Source organism: Camelina sativa, chromosome 5 (genome assembly GCF_030686135.1).
Source record: "Camelina sativa cultivar CO46 ecotype springtype chromosome 5, ASM3068613v1".
NCBI lineage: Eukaryota > Viridiplantae > Streptophyta > Magnoliopsida > Brassicales > Brassicaceae > Camelina > Camelina sativa.
This window is the reverse complement of record NC_141884.1, coordinates 18,608,879-18,623,609: the sequence shown is the minus strand read 5'-3', so window position 1 is coordinate 18,623,609 and position 14,731 is coordinate 18,608,879. Positions and strand designations below refer to the sequence as shown.

General features: G+C 29.2%; 1 protein-coding gene across 3 annotated transcripts; it reads right to left on the bottom strand.

The window, feature by feature from the left end:
* Nucleotides 1-10,899: 10,899 nt before the first annotated feature.
* On the bottom strand, nt 10,900-13,079 carry LOC104786922 (SNF1-related protein kinase regulatory subunit beta-3). 3 transcript variants are annotated; one of them, XM_010512399.2, is made up of 4 exons: nt 12,895-13,078; nt 12,584-12,647; nt 11,659-11,713; nt 10,900-11,558 (listed from the first exon to the last, which is right to left on the bottom strand). In XM_010512399.2, the coding sequence occupies exons 3-4, from the start codon at nt 11,683-11,685 to the stop codon at nt 11,241-11,243; spliced, it is 345 nt and encodes a 114-aa protein (XP_010510701.1). In that variant the 5' UTR covers nt 11,686-11,713; nt 12,584-12,647; nt 12,895-13,078; the 3' UTR covers nt 10,900-11,240. The 3 variants fall into 3 exon arrangements, with proteins under 3 accessions (XP_010510701.1, XP_010510700.1, XP_010510702.1); XM_010512398.2 differs by having other exon boundaries at nt 12,905-13,078; XM_010512400.2 differs by lacking the exon at nt 12,584-12,647 and having other exon boundaries at nt 12,905-13,079.
* Nucleotides 13,080-14,731: the final 1,652 nt, after the last annotated feature.

Here is a 14,731-nt window from a genome sequence, read left to right as displayed (position 1 = left end):
GCTATAAGTTTCTAAGGCTGTCCACCTAAGATTTTAAACAACCAATAGGGGTTTGATATGTCACTAATTAACATTTTCTAAATTTCCAGAATTTTCTATATTAATAATTATTTTAAACAACCTATCAGGATTTGACAGCTCATTCATTAACATTTTTTAAATTTACAGAATTTTAAATTTATGGAAATAAAAGAACTACGTGTAATATCCCACATCAGCTAGAACTTTTTTAGACAATGGTTCAGAACCAGTATAAATAAGATTAATATGCTTCCAACATCGAATGAGCAGGAAAGCTTGATTTATCAAGCGTCCAAGTTTAAAAGTTTTATTCGGTTTGATCCAGTTTTTATTTGATAAAATTAAAATTTTAAAAAGTTTCAAAAAAATATTATCTTATTTAAAAAATTTAAAAGTTTAAACATTATAGATATTGAAACTTTTAAAAGTTCTTAACTTTTAAAAAGATTTTAAATATTATAATTTTTAAAATTTTAATAGTTTAATAAATTATAAATATTGAAACTTTTTAAAAGGTTCAAATATTATTTCAAAACCTTTTAAAAGTTTAAAATATTATAAATATTGAAATTTCTAAAAGTCTTAGCTAAGAAATTTTAAAAATTTATAAATTATAATATTTTGAAATCTTTCTAAAGCTAAGACTTTTAGAAATTTCAATATTTATAATATTTTAAACTTTTAATTAATATTTGAAATAATATTTAGAAAGATTTCAAAATATTATAATTTATAAATTTTTAAAATTTCTTAGCTAAAAGGTTTTAAGAGAATTATAATTTATAAATTTTAAAAGTTTAAAATATTATAAATATAGAAACTTTTAAAAGGTTCAAATATTAAAAATATTTAAACTTCACAGAATATTTTAATTATTACAATTACTTATCCTCCATAGAAATTTCAAAATATTATATCTATACTAATAAAAAGTTGAAGCTATAAACTCCTAAAGGTGTCCATATAGGATTTAAAACAACCAATAAGAATTAGATATTTAACTAATTAACATTTATGGAAATATAGTAATAATCTATATTATTAAGATATTTTAGAAAAAAAAAAGTAAAAGTAAAATCTATATAAATAAAAGAAATATGTACAAGGATTTTGGTTTGAGAAGTTTCAATATGTGTGGATCTAAAACCGAATAAGTATATGGATGAAATTATCAATGATTGCACAAATTTTATGAAAAAATAAATGATTTTGGTCTTGGAGTTTTATGGGTTAATAAGTTGTGTAGTAGTCTAAGAAAAAATGTTTTTCAGTGGAAGAATGTGAAGAAGTTGACAAAGAAGAAGAAGAAGAGTATAACGAAGAACCTGACGGTAAAAGTAACGAGGATAATTAGCATAAAATTTGACAATAAAAATGAAAAGAAAGAATATGATAAATAAGAAAACATTGAATAAAAAACATGAAAACATAGGTGGTAGCAATCAATTAAATATGAAAACGAAATAAATTCATGATTATAAAATTATTTTGTTTTTCTGGTGGTCAAAGAAATGGTTTAGGATATGTGAGGTCACCAGTTTGATCCGTCTCACCGGAACGTCGAGTTAGATTCATGATTTTTTTGATCAGATTTGATTTTATAACACAACTGATTTTTATATTTTTCAAACTTGTGTATCTGAAATTTTTTTTTTCTTAATATTAATTAAAATGTTTATAAAATAATATTTCATCAAAGGTCATCAATTATATATAAGTTCATCAAAATATATCAAATAAACCCACGCATAGCGTGGATTCAAAACCTAGTTTAGTTTTAAGGAAAACCAAATCGAATATCAGGGTCGGTAACCAGTTATTATCTAATGTTTTTGTTTACGGTCTTTGTTTCCACTCCTAAAGTTAAATACCATTGATAATCACTTAATAGTTTTGCATTAAATAATCTAACTATTTTAATATATTTATATAGTTTTATAATTTATCATTTTATATCATCTAAAATTTTAAACTATAATTTACAACAAATACAGATATATATATATATATATATTTGTTTACGGTCTTTGTTTCCACTCCTAAAGTTAAATACCATTGATAATCACTTAATAATTTTGCATTAAATAATTTAACTATTTTAATATATTTATATAGTTTTATAATTTATCATTTTATATCATCTAAAATTTTAACCTATAATTTACAACAAATACAGATATATATATATATATACATATATGCACAAATTTATTTTTATATAATATATTTCAAAAAAAAATATGGGATCTAAATTATAAAATAAAAGAGAAAAGTTCCCATAAGTTGAATTTTATGATTTTGTTTTGTGCTCTCTGTCAAAGTTATTTTGAGTAAGTAGATTTTGCAACGCAAGGTGTAACACACAAATGCGCTTAAAAAAATCACGGTTTAATTAAATGTAGAGAATTTGTTAAAAATGCCCCTTTTGATATACCACTTTCAAAAATACCCTCTTTTCTGGCCATTTTTATTTATGCCCTCTTTTAATTTTTAATGACCATTTTACCCTTAGATGAAAATTATTTTATTCAATAAAAAGAAAAACAAAATTTTCCCGCCAAAAAATTTCCGACATATTTTCCCGCCAAAAATTTTTCAAAAAAATTTTCCCGCCAAAATTTTTTTTGTCAAAAAACTTTTGATAAAAAATTTCGAAAAAAAAAAATTTTCCCGCCAAAAAAAATTTACAAGGTTTTTAAAAGGTTTTATAAGGTTTCTACCTTATAAAAGCCTTATAAACACCTTGTAAAGGCTTTTACAAGATTTTTTAAAGAGTTTTAAAAGGTTTTTTAAACAACTTGTAAACGCTTTTACAAGATTTTTAAAAGGTTTTTAAAAGGTTTTAAAAGGTTTTTAAAAGGTTTTTAAAAAAATTTCAAATGGTTTTTAAAAGGATTTTTAAAAGGTTTTTAAACACCTTCTAAACCCTTTTACAATGTTTTTAAAAACCTTGTAAAAGTTTTTATAAAAATTTTAAAAGGTTTTTAAACACCTTTTAAATGCTTTTAAAAAGTTTTTAAAAGCGTTTACAAGGTGTTTAAAAACCTTTTAAAGCATTTACAAGCTTTTTAAAAGCATTTACAAGGTTTTTAAAAGCGTTTACAATGTGTTTAAAAACCTTTTAAAAACCTTGTAAACGCTTTTAAAAGTTTTTTAAAAGCATTTACAAGGTTTTTAAAAGGTATAAATTTCAATATTTTTGGCGGGAAAATTTTTCGATTTTGGCGGGAAAATTTTTTTTTTTGGCGGGAAAAAATAATTTTTTCGGGAAAAATTTTCGATTTTGGCGGGAAAACAAATTTTGGCGGGAAATTTTTTTGGCGGGAGAATATTTTCGATTTTGATGACTGTACATTCTTGCTGTCACTCAAAAAAGGTAATTTGGTCATTTTGTATATAAAGAGGGATAGTTTTAAAAATGGTCAACATGAAGAGGTATTTTTAAAAAGAGATATGGAAAAAAGGGCATTTTTGAGAATGCCCCTTAAATGTATTTGCATAATATATAAATGTAGATTTACATAGAGTTTGTCATTGTTGGTGTTCACTTATTTTTAAAGATTATTAGCTTTAAGGTGTAGTTTCTATATGTTCTACGTAGAAACGTATACGTACATTTAGTTTTAACACCAACAAGGACCTATATCCTGTACGTACATATAAGCCCTAACATTCGTTAAACATTTTTCTTCTTTCTACAATCAGTTTGACAAGAGGTGTAATCAAAAATAAAACAGTAATTTTTCTACAAATTGCTTTTTAAATAAATACAAGAGCGTATATAACATTTGGGATAACTAGCATGTATTTGAGGTTGGCCTTCACTGATACATATCGCCGGTAATATATATAAATTGCAAAAAGTTGGATTGAATCGACTTTTAATTAAATGAAAGAAAAAGCTTTATCTTTATTGATCCAAATCTAATGTAGATAAAACCTAACCACTAAAAATATACTTAATTTCAAATAGCAGAAACAAGCAAATCAATATATCTTACCAATCTTTTAAAAAAAAAATATTAAATATTAACTTTAGCCAGATTAATATATTGTATTGTATATGTAGTAGAAGTAGAACTGATAATATAAAAGTATGGTCTTCACTCTTCAGTATCAGGTGGTTTGAAGTACTTTGTTGAACCCAAGGAACTCTCTGACGCTATTACGAGGATCTGGTCTCTGGATTATTTCATAAAATAATTGTCCACTATCTATCTATCTGATAAAGGTTACTTGGTTTAGGGTAAAGATAGCATTATTATGACTACCAACACAAACAATATCATAGTATATATTTATAATTATCAAAACGCACTAGCCGAATTACGTCATTGTGTTTAATTTTGGATCGAATCTCACTCAGATCTCAGGAAATTAAAATTAAAAATATTAAGAATACACATAACTGAGTACTCCTTAAACTAAATTATCTCTCTGTAATACCTAAATACATTTGCATTACTCTTTCTTTTTTAATACCTAGTTCTAATAAAGTTGCCATCAAAAAGCCATAAAATTCACTCATATACGTTTCCACCACCATAAATTCTTAGACATGCATTGTTTGTCAATCCATGAAATATCTATTAAGCAATCAAAATATTATCAGAGATATTTTATTACTCCTTCATTAATACGTAAATCTAGTAAAGTTGTCTTCGAAATGCCATTCGCCATAAAATTCACTTATATACGTTTTCACCGTCGTAAATTCTTAGACATGCATTGTTTATTTGTCGTCCATGAAACATTTTTTAGCAATCAAAACATTATTCGAGATATAGGCATTCCTGAAAATACATATATACTTCCTTTTCTTTTTGGTCGTCAAAATACATATACACTTCCTATATTCAACTGTTCTTCAATACTTCCTTTTCTTTTTGGTCATCAAAATACATATACACTTCCTATATTCAACTGTTCTTCAATATCTTTTCCTAAAATACTATCGCAAAGACCACCATATATCACATCTAATGATATGTCAAAACTGTAGATAAAATAACGTCATGTACCATCCGGTCTAGGAGATTTTTCTAGGAGCAATCTTATAGAGGAGCAAGCAAGATGGTCGGTAATAGAAATCTCTTTAACCTAAACATCAAAAAGGGATAAGAAGATGACAACACTCATAGCTTTGTTGTTTCAACAAATTTGTCCCTAGAAAATTTATTGTGGATAAAAAACAAGATCGTTGTTATTTGGTATAACTTTCTCAAAATCAATTAAATTTCACTTCCATGAATTCATAATTCTTAAAAATTTGTTTGGTTTTCCCATTACAAATAAGACGCATGACATTTTGATGGTATTTTTATCAACTAATTTTGTTAAATAATTTATATTGCTATTTTTGAACTCTAAATTCATTTTTTCTTCATTAATATTAATGGTAAAAGATTTTTTTTTTAACAACAGAAAACAAAGAATTGATTCAAACAAGCCAATTTGGGAGAAAACTGTTAACATAATTAACCACATGTGGTTGAGTACGAACTTGATGGTAATTTTTTTTTTTTTAAATGATTACATAAAATTGAGGACTCGATCTAATCTTATAGATAAACGAAAAGAGGAAAAAAAAAGTCACATAAGATTTTTAAAAAATCAATGCAAACAGGAATACAAATAAATCATACGCTGAGAATTAACTTTCTAAATTAAATAGCATGTTCGTTAGCAAAGTAAGTTATCAATGCAAGTTTAATTAGATCACCGGCGAAATCTTCTGTTATATTGGCATCTACAATTAATATCCTAACCAATGGTATGAGGGAGCGGTCACAACACCAACTTAAATCTATTAAATTTAGTATAAAGCATATTCCGATTAGCCCCCCAACGCGCACCCCCTGTTCAAAAATGATCAGAACTTTTAGTTCATAATCTAAGACCATCCACAATGGCGTGGATTTGGCCCGTCCCCAATATTTATTGGATTTAAATTTAAATGAAAAAAGTCCAATATCTGAAAAACGGTTCTTATTTGGGGACGTTTTTTTACCGTCCTCTTCGCCACGTGTAGCCATGTGATTTGTTCTCGAATAAGCTAGGTCTAAAAAAAATGTATTCGGGAGACAAAATCATCCCGAGTTCTTTCTTCTCCCTCTTGACGGCGACCACGAAGGCGATTCGATCCTCCACGACGTTCTGTTCTTTTCACCGGAAAATCTTGCCAGATTAACGAAGTCGATCTTCTGTCGCATCCGAAGCTGGTCCAATCTTCAATACCTAATTAATTGGGGTTATTGAATTAGGGTTATTGATTTAGGGATATTGAATTAGGGTAAATGATTTAGGTTATGTTTCTTTGGTGTTTTTTTTGTTTTTTCTTTCTTTAAATAATTAATCTTTAAACTTTCAAAATAATATTATTTTATTTGGGGACTAAACCCAAATACACACCAATGCTCCTACTAAAAATAAGAAACCCTCAAAATATTAGTATTAAATGTGGGGGACCAAAAAAAGTCCCACACCATTGTGGATGGTCTAAGCAGATTATAATAATTATAATTCAAAGGAAGCAGATCTTATCTAGTGGATATCCGCATGACATCAAATTCCATATTTTTTCTATCTTTGATTTCATTGCCCAAAATATTATTAGAAAGTATCTGAAAAAAAAACAAAGGGAGATTCGTATGAGGCCCAGTCCACCTGAAAGGGACCCAAGTCCGTACAGTTTGAAGTAGATAGGTGCAGATTTTGTGAACAAGTTGTTGGCCACTTGGTCTTGGTGTGACGTGTTCGCATCAAACCCTCATGATTTCTTTAGCCACCATCTTTTTTCCCCCTACATACAGAACACAACAATTATTTTTTCTTTTTAAAACTTTTTTGTTTACTTTCTTTAATCTGACATATACGAAAAAAAATAAAAATAATCAGTTGCAAAACTTGCACAAAAATTAACTTTTTCGAAACGCGAAACATCATTCGAATACGGCAAAAAACTTTTTCGAAAATTTGAAAACATTCTTTTATATAAATGTGAATATAAGCAAAGACTAATACCCACATTTGAGATTGGATGAACAATAGCCATGGACTCTTTCTTATACTAATTATCTCGAGGAGGTGCTAACCATCTCCTTTCGGACATTCACCTTGAGTCTAACCTTGTTGGACATTTACCGTTGGAAAGCAATCTCAAATAAAGTGTCTTTTATAACCCCACATTTGTGACATGTACTTCTAATTAATGTCTCGATGCATACAGAAATATAACCGAGTGAGTAGTGATTCATACTTTCACACTTGTAGCATGCACCAATGACACACTATGCGATTATATACTTATACTATTACTCGTTTAGGACCTTTGAAAAATCCTTTAGAATTTTAAACGAAAAAATAGATTTAGTAGCATTGTAGCTAGCAATGGTCTCGATTCCTTAGTATATCTTTCCCGGAGTTCATTACCTCCTTGAGACAAATGAGATGGTTTCTATTTATTGTTATTTTTCTAAGTTCACACTTATTGATATTTTTCCGACCCAAATACACCACTTTTAATTAAGAGAAAACTAGACAGAAGTATAATGACATGGCTCCAATGAGGTGAGGTGGACCAATAGCCCCAATGGTATCTCACGTGACACTCATGGTTACTTCATAAAAGTGCACCAGTAAGACACTCCTTGCCACGTGATCAATGGGCTCATGGTCAGAGCCATGGACCAACTCTATCACCCCAATCTGGTCCCCCTCATTCACTCTTCTTCTCTATATATATATATATATATATATATTTTTGGGGATAAACCACTCTCTCTCTCCTATCTTGTTTTGTCAAATACAACAATGGAATATATTATATTTTTAACCAAAAAAAAAACAATGGAATAAACTGTTGATTTTTCGTCTCCGGATATTGGATTTTACCTCATCACCAAACTCAACGCGAGAGAGTTATTTATTTGGGATTAAAAAGACTACACAGAAAAAGAAAGAAAGAAAAAAACGATTAATCTAAATGTCAAATGTGTTGATGCGCCGAAAAGAAATTGTACTAATGGAATCTCATAATGAGAGAAGCACAAAACATGTCGATTCACAGAGTCAGCCAGCCAACTATGAGTACTAATTACATACAAACGTTTCAAATCCTCATTGGCTGTTCAGTCTTCAGTGTCAACAAATCAAATGAAAGACACTTTTTGTATTTTTCTTTTCCTTTTAACTTAAAACAAACGAAAACTACAAAGTATATATAGATGACAAAAATATCTCATATGAAAAAGTTAAACTATATCGAGTAATTTCAGTGTGTCAGTTTTTAAAGGTGTCCAAGATATATGCCACAATGTGGCTGCCAAATTTCTGTGTCCAAACTTCTGAAAATATACTTGTTGAACAAAATACAAAAGCTAGCATAAGTTTACAAAAGTTAGGATTTAGTGGGAAAAAAAAAAAAGATAAAGAGCATAACCAAAATTATTGAATTAAAAAAGACTCACATGAGTTAAAAAGAAAGATTACGGACCTACGGTATATGATTTGAAAGCGATATATGTTAATATTGTAGCATTATCTATTCCGTAAGTTGATTAAGAAACTTTTTTTTTTCTCCTTTTGATAAAGATAGCTATTTTTACTTTTACCTCATAACGCATAATAACATTGTACAACCCTAAAGCTATACCAAAAATAGGTAGGGAATCCAACAATAGTAGTAAATCATAGTTTTTGTTCAATTTTGTTTTAGGAAATAAGTGTGGCTTAATTTCAGTTCTGGATATATGGTCGGAAATTTGGTTTGCCCTCTTTGTGACTCAAAGTGTCAAACTCCTGTTCAAGAATCACTTGGATTTAGTCTAGTGCTATGAGAAATCAGACCGAATTTACAAAAGTAGATTTAGACATTCCCTAAATAAACTCTTGGCAGGCCGGACAATAATAGCCTTGGCCATTCAGTTATCCGATCGGATTCAGGTTTAGATGTTCGAGTTTTTGGGTTTTTGGGTGTACATATATAAAACCCGATCAGGTATTTTATAATATCAGGTGGGGTTCAGTAATTTGGGGTATACCCAAATTCATAAGTAAAAAAAATTCTTTCTTATTCTGTCATGAAAAAAAAAAAACCTTCTACTTCTCTCTTTTTCGTCTCTATCTTTTCATCTTTCACTTCTTCAGCCAAAAACTCTAGATTTGTTCATTCATGTCCACCACTTCAAGAACCAAATCCTTTAAATCCCCTACCAAATCTAATAACATTTGTGCAAATTATATGATATGATTCATTGAACTCAAATTATGGTTTCATTGAACTCAAATTATTTGAACACAAATGTTATCTTTGTTTTCACCACTTCAAGAACCAAAACAATGTTATCTTTGTTTCCAACCTCACTCACTCCTCAAATACCACAAACTATCACTCTTTTTTCTGTAGATTTGCTTGTCATGTTTCTCGTAAAATTGATCTAGATAATAAAAAAAAAATTGATTATTAGAGTTCTTCGGTTGATTGATAAAGGAAAAAATAAGTCAATTAGAAATTTAAGAATACATATATATATATATATATAATAGAGAGAGAGAGGTAAATATTTAATGTTTTCATATTAGGACATAATAACTAAAGTGGCAAAATGGTTTATGATACACCAATAAAAGGTACTGGGTTCGAACGGATTCGGGTTTTTGGGTTAACCCGAAATTTCGGATCGGGTTTAGGTTTTGAATTCGGTTAATATGCCCAAACCTACCGGACAAGTCCAATGAAGATGCTTCTAAGATCAAAATAAGTTTCGGACCTATAATTCAGTGCTAGTATATTAAAAAAATGTGAAAAACTCATAATGTAGCCATTTTATGTATCAAATTATAAAATCATCTTTTGGTTAGGATATATAAAATTTAAGAAAAAAATACAAATCTCTTAATCTTTTATTTTGCATTTAATTTTTTTTCTTTAATTTATTTGTTAAATTTTGAATTTATTTTCTTATATCTTCGAATTTGATTTAAGTTATGGTTTCATTGAACTCAAATTATTTTTGTCGAAATACGGTTAAAAATTACCAGGTAAACAATTTCAGTTTGCATGCAATTTATCTTCTATGTGAATTACATTGTTTTGTGTTTTCAGTGTTTTAAATCATTGTATAATATGCTTGATCATTTGTTAAAATTTTAGTATTTATTTTTGTATATAAAGTATCATTATATTGTTTCAAAAAAGAAAAAAAATTATTATGATCTCAAAATAGTTTTTTTAACCGTTTGTTACATCTCCTGTTTTAGAAATCGCTAGGCGCTAGTAGGGCGGTTGGGGTGGGCCTAGCGCCTAGCGAGAAAATCAGAGATTAAACGAGGATTAATTGGGGACTAGTTTTAGGGTTAGTTTATTAAATAATAATAAAATAAAAATATATAGTACTAAATATATGTATAATTCTATTTATGTGAAAAGAAAAATATCAAATAAAATATAAAACTATAAGATGGTCTTTAAAATTATGTAAACACATGAAAACGTTATTTTTTAAAACATTTTTATGATTTTAATTAAAAGTTTATACATATTGTAAAACATCATAAACTCTTAATTTAAATGTCTAAATAACAAAAAAAATATTTGATTTGTATTTGGCTCCAAAAATCATCGGTATATACAAAATTAAACGGGAAGTAATCGGATTAGACGGTATAATCGGATAATTGATGCTAGGCGGGGATTAGTTATTAATCGAGGCGGAGAGGGTGGGCCTAGCGATTTTACGGGGCGTAATCGGTGCTAGACGGGGATTTTTAAAACAGGGGTTACATCATTAGAACATATTCTTAAAAAGAGTTTTTTTTTTTGACCAAAAATTCTAAAGTAGAGTTTTAAATAGTTTATGATTGTTGTAACTTGTAAGATTTAAGTACCTTATGGAACATTTATATATGAGTAAACACTAACTGAATACTACACAACTTCAATAAGAGAGATACATGACCTCAGTTGACCAACCCAATCTAAGGGAGTTATTACAAACATACAATGCCCAAGTCCATCAGCTTTTTGGCCCTAAAAAATGCAGTATCAACTTCGAACCAAGATGATTTCAATCAAATAACCTAGAAACCGTCTAAACCGAATCGGTTAAGAGAATATGAAAATTTAGTCTAGACCAGCTAGTTTTGTATACCAAATAAAAAAAACCCACAAAGCAGCAAGATCCCAACACTATTTCAAAGGAGGCATTCATCATCATCATTCAAACACTTGCGCTCCCTCTTCTTTGGACCGGCTTGTAAATCACCACAGTGACAAACTTAGATCTGAACCGATGCGAGAAACCAAGTGCTACAACAGATCTTGGGGCGTTTCGGTTTTCAATGTAGAGATGGTTGAGGACGACATTCTGTGGCGCAGAAGCCAATTCCATGCTACCTGGATTGCCTAACTGAGAGTGTTGAAGATGTGGCGGTACAGCTGGAGGATCTCTTGTCTCATCTTCTGCTGCAGAATACACATTGTTGTAACTTGAAACCGGTGATAAAGGTACCTCAAATCCCACAACCGTTGTGTCCTCCTATGTTTGAGAATAGGATAAAAGAATGAAAGTTCAAGCGAGGGAGACTAGAAATTATTCGGTTTGTCGGCTCAAGAAAATCAGATTCTAGATGGCTTACATGATCATCAGGGTTTTGGCTGTTCATGTTGAAAAAGATTGCAACTTAGTAATGCCTGAAACAAAATGTAATCATTATTTAACCACGTTAAAGTAAGTAGCATGAGAACAAACCATCAAAAATAGTATAGGTAAATTTGTTATAACCTTGCAACTTGATAAACCATCAAAACACTAAAACAGAAAAGCAAACAAAGATATTGTCCACAATGATGCAAACTCAGTGTAAGACTTTGTATAATTGTTAAATTCTATTCAAGGAAATTCTAAACCCAAAGACAAACCTAAGGATCCAAAGACTCGGACAATTTTAAGAATGTTGGACCAGAGAATGTACATCTCTTTCTTTGGCATATTTTCCCAATCCCTTATTGGATTTGGAAGAAAGTACTATGACATAAGATTCCAGAATTAATGGACCACAGGAGTTAGAAATGATACATATTGATCATTATCACAACAGAGACAAGTTGGAAAGAATCACAGATAAATTCAAATTCAACAGCTAATTCAACTCTGTCTAACCATTATATGAACACATTACACAGTTTCATCTTACTAAGGCATCGACACACATCATAAGAATGATATCTCAGCTAGAGACCATTTAAACCTATAAGAAAACCGCATTTGGTTCCTACATTGAAACCATATCACTCACTAAGGTTCCCAACATCTCCAAGACAGAACCATGAACTTAAAGCTTAAAGAGCATCCGACATCCGAAGTGTACATACTGAACCCAGAAGACAATCCCACAAATCAACTGATAAGGACCTAGGCTAACACAATCTGATGAACACACACACTAAGCAACCAAATTAGAAAAACTGAAACAGAACAACTAAAATTAAAGATACATAACAATGAAGACAATGTCTCAGAGGTAAAAAAAGAAGAAGTGATCTTTGGATTACACAACTCACCCTTTTGGAAGCTAAGTCCTTTCAATTTGCAATGGAAGTTTTATACAAATCCTTAAAACAATACCTGTAACAATCATCAATTAAGACCCATAAAAATCATTACATAAGAACACCCAATTCACACCAAAAAAAAACCCTAGAAATCACAGGAACATCAAATTGAGGAATCAGACACATAAAAGATGAAATTTTGAATCATTGGTATTCAATATTCTTCGATATTAACAGAAAATTTCGTATAAAATCAGACAGAGAAATTGGGAAAAAACGAAGGAGACGAAACGGAATTAGAGAAGAGAAGAAGGGTTTACTCTACTTAACCTATGAATAGATTAGCTCAAATGATTGAATGGTTTATATACAGCTCCGAGAAGAAGAAGAAGATTTGGGTTCGTCCTGACTCCTGAGATTCTCAACGAACACAAGTGCGACAAGCATCACCTTTTGTTTTTTTTGCTGATTGGCGTAAATAAATCTTTGCTCTCCTAAGAACACATTTTCTTTCCTTTAAAATATATATTTTTTTCTTCTTTTTACAGAGAAACTAAACTTTTAACTTTCTTAAATTGGCTTAAGAGTTATCAGTTATGTACAAAAAAAAATAGTTACAATTAAGGAGAAATCCCAATGAATTTTCAAATTTATTAGATTATTATTTGTTGCTATTTTTTTTTAGTTAATCCCACTAAAATTTTAAATTTTAATGTGTTTTAGGCAGAATATCTCTTAAAATTAGTTGATAATCATTATATTATTATAGTAAATAAATTTATAACATTATGTTTTAAAAAAGGGAAAATCACATTTTAAACCTTGAAAGTATCACTGAATAGCACTTTAAATCTTGAAAGAATTTCACTAACACTATAAACCTTTAAAATGATTTTATTAACACTTTGAACTTTTAAAATGATTTTACTAATACTTTAAACCTTAAAAATAACTTTCATGTAAAAAATAACAGAATAATAATATCCGTCAACACGAAATAGTTAAACTATAGTAGGTTAATTTAAATTTAAATTTTATAAATAAATAAAATGAGAAAAATATAATTTGTATTCATCTTCATTGTAGATAAAACTTTTACGATGTTACTTTTCACATTATTAATCCTTTTAATAAATGCATCTCCACTGGATTCTGATTCAAACCGATTGACTTCTCTTAGGAAACAATGAATCTTCTAAATATGTTGTCGTCTTCAATTTTACATTTGTCAAATGTTTTAACCTTATACCTCTGATTCTTCATTTTTTGGATTTGATGTATTTTTTTTGTTTTTTTTTTTAATTTTTTTATCAATCGTAGTAAATAATTAAAGAATTAAATTAAATAAATTAAACAAGTATTTAAATCAAACCAGCATAGTTTAACTATTTCATGTTGCTGTATATTACTGTTCCATCATTTATAATGACAGTGCAAACAGGAAAGTTAGTTTTAAAGTTTAAAGTATTAGTGAAATTATTTTAAAGGTTTATAGTGTTAGTAAAATAATCTCAAGGTTTAAAGTGCTACTCAGTGACACTTTAAACGTTTAAAATGTGCTTTTTCCTTTTAAATAATATATTATTATCTATAACAAATAAAATTTGAAAAAAAAATGCTTTACAAGCTTGTTTTTAATTTTTATTTTTATTCCTTTGTGATGATCTCGGTTTTGGATGTTGAAGTATGACTTTGGTTCGAGAGAGTGGGTGTGTGTCGTTGCCTCCTCATTTGTTCTCTAACGATCATTGTGTATTTTTTTTTTGTTGGTTGTTGGAGTTACATCCTGGCATAATGTAAGAAGATCACTCGTGTTTTTTCCACCATGGAGATAGTAGCTAATGAGATTTGTCACATGAATTTCGAGTCTTGGAAAAAAAAAAAAACTGAAAGACCAACAACTTTTTGGAATTAAGATAATTCTGGAACTGTAGATGGTGAACTGCTGGTTCCCTGAAGATCGTTTTTCCGGCCAAAATCCAGCTTCAGCTAAAGCTGAAGATTGTTCCAATCGTCCCCCTCCTTTTTCCCCTGATCCTCGTGATCAAAACCCTTTGTTTCTCTTTCTGATTTCCCTCCCCTCTCCCCCATTTCTCCCTCTATTTCTTCCCCATTTTCCCCATCAACTGATTACATTACCCCTGAGCGAGTCATCCT

Bases quoted from the DNA above. Each gene is read 5' to 3' on its own strand.
- LOC104786922 (XM_010512400.2), bottom strand. From the start codon at position 11,685: ATGAACAGCCAAAACCCTGATGATCAT. The intron at 11,559-11,658 runs GTAAGCCATCTA...TCTCAAACATAG, and splicing joins GCCAAAACCCTGATGATCAT to GAGGACACAACGGTTGTGGG.